Here is a 12,145-nt window from a genome sequence, read left to right on the forward strand (position 1 = left end):
CTTTAGCTAGTAATTCAATTCAGTGATGTCAAGATGATGAATCGATGTTATAATATTAGGTCCATATTTCCATTTTGGACCTAATGGTTTGTTTTTTTTTCTTCATGATTTTGTTTCCTTACACCCCTACAGTGCAATGGGGAGTGCGTATAAAAACAATCCCTAAACAGTTAATGTAACACTTTTGTTACACCTTTTAAAATCTGCACTTCAACCTCATCTTGACTGTTTGACTTAAAAATCCACGCTGGTGTATATAAAGGCAAAACTACAACAAACGTATGGCTCGTTTTGACTCCACATATCTACGGCATGAAAACTGCTTCTCTAAATCTCTGCCAGAATCTTTTATGCTTTATGGCTCAAGGCAGTAAAAACACCCAGACAGCAGCACAAAGCAGACAGGTCCATAGTATTTATTATTTGGTACCCATGAATAGACAGCAGGTGCTTGAGTGTTTCAGAGTGCCAGTAGTTATCTTGCTGATTGCGAAACTAAAAGCACAAAATGCCCTGAATATGTTACATGCATAGTAATGTGCCCATATCATAATAAAGTGTGCTTTTGGTTAATGAAATTTAGCCAATTTACATTTACAATGCACTCGATACATAGTGTCATTGTGTCTTGTGCTGAGGATAACATTTGGTACATCGACTCAAGTTAAGCATATCTCTCTACCTTATACTCAACGAGGTTACTGGTTTATGTTAACAATAATTACTAATATGACCTGTACAGTGCATTGCAACGACTCTAATACAAAAGAATAGATGATTGACTCATTCAGCAGCGTAGTTTATCTCTATAGCAGTCACTGGCCTCATGGGGGAGCTGTGAGACCATAATCTCCTCAGTCCAAGCACTTTCTGTATGTAGAAGGAGTCTGAAGCCACAGTGGAGCAGAGAGGCCTTTTATCTTCGGTGTGCGTCGTCTATCGAGGGTCAAATATTGTTCCCAGTTGCAGTTCGGGGCTTAGATGACGTTGATTCGCTGAGGAGTGTTGCTCCGGTGCAGGGCTGGTCCCTGTCTGTGTGCCCTCTTTGGAGAATCCAACCATCCTTCCCTAAATTAGCACTCCATAATAGTCCAGCATGCAAATATTTCTTTTTTCCCCCCCATAGTCATTAAAACACGACAGATAATTCGTGGAGACAACAAAAAAAATGTTTGTTTTTTAAATGATCAGGTAACATTTTGTGATTAAAAAATATTCATGCAGTTTAAAAAAAGCAATAAGTGATCCTATATTGAGTAGCAGGCCTTGTAACGTCTCCAAGACGGGAGATCAACTTGTTCTGATATCATGATATGAAGACAGCACAGTTCAGTCTTTTAACACTCTGGTTTCTGGTCCTGTGGTTCAGCCACCACTAGATGGACCCATGGCACTGGATACTTTGAATACTACAGCAGAAGCCTAAAAAAAGAACGGAGATGCTATTTGGCCTGTGACTGTGTACGTATGGCTGTGACTAAACGGCGCTGCACACCACAACTGTTTGCACAGCCACGTTTTTGAACCTCTCAAAGCAAATGAATAATTTGCCAGCCAGAAGAAATTAATCATCGCCACGCGTCTCATTACAGAGCAGTGTTGTAGAAATGAAACATTAATTCTCAACACAGACGTTTGGATGAAGCACGCCACGGTGCAGTGTGAATGCTACATTAAGCCCTTATGTCAAATTTTGGAATGTAATGAAGCATGAAAAGTTATACCTCTAAAAATCCATTTTGTAGATGCCTCTCAGCGTGGAGAATACAGGCTTTGTACTGCGTCTTTTCACAGTGCTAAAGCTGTGCTCGCTGTTTAACTGACACGTGCTTCGCTTAGGACACAAATATAATAGAAAGATATAAAAAGAGGTTGGATATTTCTAAAAACAAAACAATCAAAAAAAACTGGACAGGCTTTATTTATTGCTGGCTGCTTTGTGAGTACAGAGGCAAATGTAAAACAGATTTGTGTCTGTGCTGATGTGCCTCTTAGACTTTGTATTTATGTCCGAGTTAGGATTGGCTGCAGCTATTTTTGGATCCCGAAATCATAAGACGATAGTCATCACTGCAAACGTTGTGGCGAGTTACACGCAGTCCTATCAAAGAATATTTAGCAGATGTTCTTTTCGTTTCTAATAACGCTTAATATAAAACAACCTGAAAACAATAAACTGATCAGCTTCATCGAGACTCACAACCAGTTTGCCGCCTAAGTGATGAAGAGCCCTGCACTGCATTTGCTTGTACTGTACGCTGCATGCCGTGCTGTGTGTTGGCTGAGGTTCCCCTTGTCGACATTGTCTCATCATCAGTGTTTCAATTTGGGGTGTTCACCCCAGCAAGCCCAGTGCTGCAATACCAATATGGCAGCAGTCCTCGGAGCAGTGTCTGAGAGCCTCCACAGCAGCCCTGTCCAGCCCAGCTCCACTGTCTGTGCCCGTGCCCCGGCCCCTGTGCGGCAGCCACCCACCCGACAGGGTCTGGCTGTGCCCCTGCAGCACAGGCTGTGTCAGGATGACTGCATCAGGCCTGTCAGGCGTTTTCCCGTCAATGACTTGCCCTGGAAAGTAGATTAAAACGAAAACTCGTTACCAGTCTGAGGTTCCGACAGCAAAAGTAACACAAAGAATCTCTACCAGCAATGTGGTTTGATCAAAAAGTGTTAGGTTGTGACCATTCAAAGTGACTAGGGTGTTAACTTATTGACACACACACACACACACACACACACACACACACACACACACACACACGTCCTATTAAAGGTCTAAAAAAAATTCACAACAGAGTGTAACATGGTTATAACTGCAAACAAGCCACTGATAGTGAGCCAGCCAGTGTGGTTTGTGATATGAACAGCCCCCAGCTCCACATGACTTACCACACTGCGGGTGAACTTCTCCAAGGAGGTGCGGCGGCCCTGTTCAGTGTCTGCTGGCTGCTGTTTTGGAGGGGGGGAAGCAGGGTGAGTGTTTGGGTCAGGTATGGGTGTTGACGAGGGAGTTGGGAGTGATGTTGTTAGTGAGGGAAAAAAGGGGGGCCAAGCATTGCAAAATAAAATAAAAAATAAAAAATGAGGGCCAACGGAGAGTGCAAGGGGTTGCATTTATTATTTTTAGGGAATGAAGTGGAATCAGTGACAGGCCAGCACAAGGAGCAGTGTCCAAAGGGGGAAAGGGCAGAAAGGCTAGCATGAACAGAGAAGCTGTGATTTGCTGAAAAGCTCTGCATTACAGTTAAACAGCTAAATGAGTGCTGCTACATGAGATTTAAAGGTTACACTGAAGGAGACAGACAAAAGTAGCATAGAATTTTTATATAACACGGTAATACTTGTGCTCTGTAAGTTTCTTTTTCAGGCTGGCTGTTGTTCCTCTTTTACACAGCGGTTTGTCTGTGTTTGGCATATGATCTCATGTTTTTTTCAAGACTGTTCCGTTGACATTTTAAATAATTTAGCAGTTTCCTTGCACCTGCATTTTGGGCACAGTGGTTGTGCCTTTTTGGGGCTCTGCTTGTAGCCTTACGGTGCTTTGAAGACCTTATTAAGAGCTGTGAAATGCTGCTACGTGACATTAAATGACCCACTTTATTTCAATGTGATCCAAATACTTCAGTAAGTCCCAAACCTTGAGTTGCTTGTTTGAATATGTTTGTTTCCCATGCATATATTCTTCTTCTTCTTCTTTTTTTAAAACAGTCTGAATCTTTTGCAATTTTTTTGTTACTGCAAAACAATAAAAAAAAGAAAATGCATATTTCCTTTTGTTTTTCTCCTAGTGCTTTTGGAAGGGAGCTGCATACTGGACTAGTATACGTGTGCATGTGCTAGCAAGATAGCAGAAAGGACAGCATTTACATTGAGGAAGTATTTAAATTTTTTTGTCATTTTATGGGTGAAAAGGACAAGAAGAACATCATAATGTAAATTCTGCCTGATTATAAGTTTTTCAGAGGTTTTGTGTGGAAGCATAAAAGAACCCTATCAAGTAACATTTTTAATAGAAACTACAGTAACAAAACATCACGTTTAAAAGTGCAATATCACCCAACACTACTGACTAGTGGTGGAAGAAGATCATTACATCCAACAATACCACAAAGACTTCGTTACCTAAAGTCATGTGAAAAAACGAAAGTACACCCTCAATTCTAAAGTTTTACATATGAGGGCATAATAAAAATTATCAGCTGGTCCTTGACAGGTTGTAAAATGATTAAATATACACCAGACGAACAGTTACACATGAAATATTACACTGTGTCATTATTTCATTTACAAAAATGAACATTTGTCTCCAGAATACTCTGATATACGAAGGAGTTTATGGTCGACTCGAAGTCTTGTTGCTGCAGAACAAGCTTACATCATCCCTCCACCACCGTGCCTGACAGTTGGTATGAGCTGTTTGTGCTGATGTGGTGTGTTTGGCTTGGCCAAGCACGGTGCTGAGCGTTAGGGGCATAAATCTCCACTTCTGCCTTTTCTGTAAAAAGGAAATCGTTCCGGACGTTTTGCAATTTGTTCAGATGCAACTTTGCAAACTTATGCCACGCTGCCATGATCTTTTTAAAGAGAATAGGCTTTCTCCTGGCAAATCTTTGAAACAAGCCGTACTTGTTCAGTCTCATTCTGATTGTATGCCATGAACCTGAACATTTAGATGTGAGCATGTTTTTTGTTTCTTTGTTTTTTGAGATTTCTCAGAGCATTGCAAATGTGAATCTACTCCTGGGAAGATTCCCAGCTGTCACGAATGCTTTCATCGTGTGAATAATCTTCCTCGCTGTATTATGATGAAGGAAATGACCTTACAGCCCTTCCCAGATTGATGAATTGTTTCTCTAAGGTCGCTGTTCATGCCTTTCTTCCTTGGCATTGCGTTAATACATTCTTTAACATCCCAGACCTGGAAACTGACAAAACACTTGCAGATTGGTGAGTTAGTCGAGTATATTTGATTGGCAGGACCTGGCTGCTACTTACCCTCTAAATTCCGATGGAAGCAGAAAGCGTTCGCTTAGTTTTTCACTCACTGCTTCAACATTTTGGCTTAATTTTGTTAAAAAAATAATGGCACAGTGTAATATTTCATGTGTTGTTAATTATCTGAAGTTGTATCGTCTAATTCTAAAACCTGGTAAAGGCCAGATGACATTTTTATTATATTTCAAACCTTGACAGTGTAGTGTATCAATATACAGATATAATACCAATAAGGACCAATGATTTGTAGTTAGCACTAATGTTGCATAACATGACATTGTATCATTATTTAAAGATGATTGTGTGTTTTTATTAATATAAAATGAAGCAGAAAACCTGAAATGTAAACGTAGTAATTTACATTCCATTTACCTTGCAGCATATAGTATAGATAAAATATCTACTTTTTGATTGATATACATAAAGTGATTATAAACCTGGCATGTTTATTAAATGATAGAATAAAATCAAACCAATATGAGGAACGCAAAAAGAGTGATTGCATCATGTTAAATGTGGAGCCGAAATCATGGTCAGCGAGTGCAGCTCACCTTCTTTCTGGCCAACAGGAGGTCTTGGTAGATGTTGGATCGCAAAAAGCGTGCATAGCTGTCACTTTTCATTAACTTGAATATGTGCTCCTGCAAGATAAAGAAGGCCACATAAGCGCGCGTTGGTCTGTGAGTGATAAAGGAGAAAGTGTGGTAAAGAAAATAAAATAAAATAAAGAGAGGCCTGATTATGGTAATGCAATGCATGCAAGAGGTGATGCAAACCGAGAGTACTGACATGAGCAACAAAGTCCTGCAAGACAGAGCTGAGTAATGTCCTGCCAGTGAGAGGCGTTGCACGTCACACATCACCGACGCACTTTGAATGCAGAGGAATCTACTGTGAACCGACTCAACCACCTATTCATGGAATTAGTCGGCTCATTAGCTCCCCACACAAACACACTCTGTCATTCCTCCCTTCTCCTCTTTCTTTTTATTCATCCTTGCCCTCATTCATTCCATTGTGTAACATGAGTATGGAGAGTTTAGCCAATTAGAGGGAAAGCAAACGAGTTTGTGCGTTGTCACTGGGGATGCAGTGTAAAGTAAATTTGAGGTGAACTCAAAATAGATCTGGGCGAAGAAGAGCGCCAAGATAAATCAAAAGTGAGCACGTAAAGCCACGTGAGTCCATCTGTCCCCCCCCCACCTGAGCGTCCTCGTAGCTGTATCGTCCGGGGTCTTTGAGGTTCTGGCTGGTGCGCTCGTAGCTGTGAGAGTCCAAGTTGATGGAGCTTGGAGCTCCTTCAGCCAGAAACTCCTGCCAGATCTCCTGCGCCCTGGAGGGAACTTCATGGAGTGGCCGTCGCTTAAAATCCTGCACTGCTAACCAGAACCTACAACAGTGCCATACACAGTCAATAACAACTTCCAGAAAATGTGTTTACAGTGTCAATTTTACATTTTTTATGACTTATCACTCTTATCACACATGCCTTGTTTTCTTTAGCCACTAAAAAGCATAGCTCTGCATTTTATAGCAGCAGCATCATGCTACTGCAACATACCAGACTGCAAAAAAACATAAACCTTTACAGAAGTCAAATAATAGAGATTCTTACCGCAGGTTTTCTGAGCTGAATTCTGATTCCAGGAACTTTAGGAACTGGTCTCGACCTGCTGGGTCCTTTAGCGCCTCCTCCAGGGAGAAGCCCCATTTCTTCACACGCTGCTGGGTGGGTTCGCGACTGCTCACATTGAAACACATCCGAAAAAAACAGAATAAGATGGGATAGAATAGAATAGAAGGTCTGGTCACTTGGCCTACAGAGAGTCACGACCAGCAAGTCAGGACAGAGTGAACCTTTGGGAATGCCAGTGTTAGTGTTCATGTGAGATGAGATCCAAACAGACAGATCCCAGCTAATTCAGGATAGCAACAGTTCATTAGCACTGAGACCTCTACACTCCACCTGACCTTAGTGTGGGTTTAAAGCATCATTAGTTCCTGGCACACTCTCAGGTCACATCCCAACATGCTTTCCCCGTTTCAAGCCTCACCTTGCCTCCAAGTCCCAGAAGGTAGTGTCGTCACTGATCCATGGGTTCGAAGGCTCTACGGCTGACACAAAGGGGTCATATTCCATGAACTGCTCGGTGTAGGTCATGAGACTGTCGGCCACTTTGGAAACTTTCATACAGTGTCTCTCCAGCTGGATGTTCAAGAAGGTAATCTGTGGGAGAGGGAGGAGGAGTAATGAGGAGGTTAAATAGGGGAACGGCTCATCGGTCTACGTCCCCAACCGCGGCTATGTTATGATGGATGAGTGAGGCAGGCTGACGGTAACAACGCCCTGGCTCACCTCCTTCTGAACATCGTCTTTGGTGGTCTTCCTGGTCGGCTGGGAGCCGATGTGGACAGGACTCGGTTGGCTCTGGCCATCATCTGGTACTCCATAGACCGACTAGAGCGGGCGAGTGGAGACACACGTGGGACACGGTTTCAATTTGTTACCGCTGCCATGTTGTTAACCCCATTTTGATGTATGTCTGGTGATTGTTTTGGGAGCAGGACTCAGTATTGTGTCAGGGAATAAGGGATCTAAAGTGTCGAAGAGGACATTTTCACAGCTGCACACAAAGACCACTTAGTAAGCTTTGAAACAAAACCGAAAAGGAAATATTTTTAGATTAATTTTAATAGAAATAATAAAAATGCCATTTATTTTTTATTAGAAGTTTTTTTATTAGGAGACCGATGCTGATAACGATATGTGTTGAATTAAAAATCTGATCAGCCGATAGGTTTTTGTTTGTTTTTTTGAACACACAAAAGATGATACTCCAAGCAACTGATTCTCATGTTTATAATATTCCAAACAAGCAAAATATATATATATATATATTAGGGGTGCAACGATACTCGTATCGATATTGAACCGTTCGATACAGTGCTTTCGGTTCGGTACGCATATGTATCGAACAATACAACATTTGTAATTTATTTTATCACCTTTCCTTCTGACGATGCTGTCTGTGTTGAGCGCTCAGTGAATCTGTGTTCGACTACTCTGCCTAGGCTGCACTGTCGAGCGCAGATCCACTGAGCGTTCAACACAGACAGCATCGTCAGAAGGAAGAGCGCAGGGCAAGCTAGCGAGACAGAAGTTAAGCTCTCCTTGCAACATGGCAAATTAAACCTCCCCCACCCTCATTCAGATCTGGCGTTTGGAATTATTTTGGTTTTCATGTGATGTAGCGAGAGGGGTCACCCGTCACTATGGCAACATAAACAAAACATAACTGTACAAACAGAACCCCGAACAGCCCTGACCCGCTACAATATGCTGCTGAGAATATAGCCCAGGAGAAGCGTATAGTATAGCTTTTATTTTGGAAAGAGCCATTTCTCTGTAATAAACTCTCTTTTCCAAAGATGAGTGATTCCTGAATCAGATACATGACCCTGAAGGTAAGCGTGTCATGGACTAAAGTAAAACAGTATGTTGGATGTGCCACGCAATGCTCAATTACATGGGTGGGAACTAGTGTGTTAGCCAGTTAGCTCATTAACGGAGATTTGCCGTGTTGTGGCGTTAACGTCATTTCAACGACATTAACGCTGACAGCACTAGTGGGAACACAAGAATATGACTGCACATTTACTCCGACATCATCCTAGTGCAAAGACAAGTGGAAGCAGACAAAAACAACAAGCATGCATGCTACAAACTTTACCCGAGTCATTTAGACAGCCGTTAGCACATGATTCTCAAACAAGGAGGAGACGGAGGTGTCGTTTGGTCTTGCTTCCCGTGAGCTAGCCAGGGAGCACAGCCGTTTATTGACATCTACAGAAGAACACTGCCGCTAGCTAACTGTTCAGCACAGCAACCGCACAGCAGCAACAACAACAACAACACACAGGGCGCCCTCTGACCCCGGAAGGACACACCGTCCAGCGAGAGGGGTCACCCGTCACTATGGCAACATAAACAAAACATAACTGTACAAACAGAACCCAGAACAGCCCTGACCCGCTACATTATGCTGCTGAGAATATAGCCCAGGAGAAGCGTATAGTATAGCTTTTATTTTGGAAAGAGCCATTTCTCTGTAATAAACTCTCTTTTCCAAAGATGAGTGATTCCTGAATCAGATACATGACCCTGAAGGTAAGCGTGTCATGGACTAAAGTAAAACAGTATGTTGGATGTGCCACGCAATGCTCAATTACATGGGTGGGAACTAGTGTGTTAGCCAGTTAGCTCATTAACGGAGATTTGCCGTGTTGTGGCGTTAACGTCATTTCAACGACATTAACGCTGACAGCACTAGTGGGAACACAAGAATATGACTGCACATTTACTCTGACATCATCCTAGTGCAAAGACAAGTGGAAGCAGACAAAAACAACAAGCATGCATGCTACAAACTTTACCCGAGTCATTTAGACAGCCGTTAGCACATGATTCTCAAACAAGGAGGAGATGGAGGTGTCGTTTGGTCTTGCTTCCCGTGAGCTAGCCAGGGAGCACAGCTGTTTATTGACATCTACAGAAGAACACTGCCGCTAGCTAACTGTTCAGCACAGCAACCGCACAGCAGCAACAACAACAACAACAACACCACACAGGGCGCCCTCTGACCCCGGAAGGACACACCGTCCGGCGAAAGGGGTTACCCGTCACTATGGCAACATAAACAAAACATAACTGTACAAACAGAACCCAGAACAGCCCTGACCCGCTACAATATGCTGCTGAGAATATAGCCCAGGAGAAGCGTATAGTATAGCTTTTATTTTGGAAAGAGCCATTTCTCTGTAATAAACTCTCTTTTCCAAAGATGAGTGATTCCTCAATCAGATACATGACCCTGAAGGTAAGCGTGTCATGGACTAAAGTAAAACAGTATGTTGGATGTGCCACGCAATGCTCAATTACATGGGTGGGAACTAGTGTGTTAGCCAGTTAGCTCATTAACGGAGATTTGCCGTGTTGTGGCGTTAACGTCATTTCAACGACATTAACGCTGACAGCACTAGTGGGAACACAAGAATATGACTGCACATTTACTCCGACATCATCCTAGTGCAAAGACAAGTGGAAGCAGACAAAAACAACAAGCATGCATGCTACAAACTTTACCCGAGTCATTTAGACAGCCGTTAGCACATGATTCTCAAACAAGGAGGAGATGGAGGTGTCGTTTGGTCTTGCTTCCCGTGAGCTAGCCAGGGAGCACAGCTGTTTATTGACATCTACAGAAGAACACTGCCGCTAGCTAACTGTTCAGCACAGCAACCGCACAGCAGCAACAACAACAACACCACACAGGGCGCCCTCTGACCCCGGAAGGACACACCGTCCGGCGAAAGGGGTCACCCGTCACTATGGCAACATAAACAAAATATAACTGTACAAACAGAACCCAGAACAGCCCTGACCCGCTACAATATGCTGCTGAGAATATAGCTCAGGAGAAGCATATAGTATAGCTTTTATTTTGGAAAGAGCCATTTCTCTGTAATAAACTCTCTTTTCCAAAGATCGGTGATTCCTCAATCAGATACATGACCCTGAAGGTAAGCGTGTCATGGACTAAAGTAAAACAGTATGTTGGATGTGCCACGCAATGCTCAATTACATGGGTGGGAACTAGTGTGTTAGCCAGTTAGCTCGTTAACGGAGATTTGCCGTGTTGTGGCGTTAACGTCATTTCAACGACATTAACGCTGACAGCACTAGTGGGAACACAAGAATATGACTGCACATTTACTCTGACATCATCCTAGTGCAAAGACAAGTGGAAGCAGACAAAAACAACAAGCATGCATGCTACAAACTTTACCCGAGTCATTTAGACAGCCGTTAGCACATGATTCTCAAACAAGGAGGAGACAGAGGTGTCGTTTGGTCTTGCTTCCCGTGAGCTAGCCAGGGAGCACAGCTGTTTATTGACATCTACAGAAGAACACTGCCGCTAGCTAACTGTTCAGCACAGCAACCGCACAGCAGCAACAACAACAACAACAACAACACACAGGGCGCCCTCTGACCCCGGAAGGACACACCGTCCGGCGGTCACCCGTCACTATGGCAACATAAACAAAACATAACTGTACAAACAGAACCCAGAACAGCCCTGACCCGCTACAATATGCTGCTGAGAATATAGCCCAGGAGAAGCGTATAGTATTGCTTTTATTTTGGAAAGAGCCATTTCTCTGTAATAAACTCTCTTTTCCAAAGATGAGTGATTCCTCAATCAGATACAGGGCTCGCAAAATTGCTAGCCCGACATCCCGGAGCTAGCGATTTTTCCAGTCGGGCTACCAAAATCTATCTCTTCCCTGCCCGTGGGGCTATTGTAGGAAGGAAAATATATGTCAATGCTTTTGCATTCTTTCAGAAATGTAGCTGGGTAATTATGTCATTGGGTGAGCCACTGTCAATATGTGACATATTGAAGTCGCCTTTGAATTTGCGCTTGTTTTTTGCTTTCACTTTGCAATCGCACGAACTGTGTATAGAGAGCGAAAGCACTGATTGGTGAGTGATGATAATTTGTGCACCAATTCCTCTGACATCGTCTTATCAATCGTTAGCTTACTATGCAAACATGACAAGTGAAATCTCCCGCAGCTTAAACATGTGAGAGGTTGATCGCGCAGAGAATCGCTGAGTGTTATGTGAGTGCGCGTGTAAAAGCAGCAGGATATATATTTTAGTTCTGCTGACAGGTCAGGGTAAAGAAGTGACAGCCAAAGAAAAGCTTACCACAAAACGGAAAAGTTATGACAAATCAGACTATGAGGCAAAAAGAAAGTGCAGCTTTATGGTTTCATGGACAAAATAATTTCTGTGGCTGCAATATGACGAGCTATATAACCGGGGCTGCACATAAGTGGTCCGCAGGTGCGCATTCGCTGTCAAAAAAACAAAACAAAAACGCGCAACGCGTGTTTGCATACATAAGATTTTCTGGAGGAGGACAGACTCTTAAAGTTTAGAACTCTTAAAGATGTCGAAGAAGCTCCTTTAAGCAATTACTTTGGTGTTCCTCTACCTCCAAAGAAATGTCAGAAGGAGTCCGAACCACAAAAGAAGAGCATATTCTCGGAAAAGTGGTTGCAGGAGGTGAGCTGGCTTCAAACA

At 42.8% G+C, this 12,145-nt stretch overlaps 1 protein-coding gene across 2 annotated transcripts in view; it reads right to left on the bottom strand.

The window, feature by feature from the left end:
- Positions 1 to 394: 394 nt before the first annotated feature.
- Positions 395 to 12,145, bottom strand: part of LOC113011748 (regulator of G-protein signaling 6-like) — a 47,034-nt gene continuing 35,283 nt past the window's right edge. Inside the window, exons 11-17 of one of the 2 annotated variants that reach the window (XM_026151457.1) lie at positions 7,349 to 7,450; positions 7,047 to 7,219; positions 6,608 to 6,733; positions 6,196 to 6,382; positions 5,544 to 5,633; positions 2,887 to 2,946; positions 395 to 2,565 (exon numbers count right to left, since the gene is read on the bottom strand). In XM_026151457.1, the coding sequence (XP_026007242.1) occupies positions 2,515 to 2,565; positions 2,887 to 2,946; positions 5,544 to 5,633; positions 6,196 to 6,382; positions 6,608 to 6,733; positions 7,047 to 7,219; positions 7,349 to 7,450 (789 nt within the window). In that variant the 3' untranslated portion in view covers positions 395 to 2,514. The remainder of the gene's footprint in view (positions 2,566 to 2,886; positions 2,947 to 5,543; positions 5,634 to 6,195; positions 6,383 to 6,607; positions 6,734 to 7,046; positions 7,220 to 7,348; positions 7,451 to 12,145) is intronic. The other variant, XM_026151458.1, reaches the window with a different exon arrangement.

Source organism: Astatotilapia calliptera, chromosome 19 (genome assembly GCF_900246225.1).
Source record: "Astatotilapia calliptera chromosome 19, fAstCal1.2, whole genome shotgun sequence".
Taxonomy (NCBI): Eukaryota; Metazoa; Chordata; class Actinopteri; order Cichliformes; family Cichlidae; genus Astatotilapia; species Astatotilapia calliptera.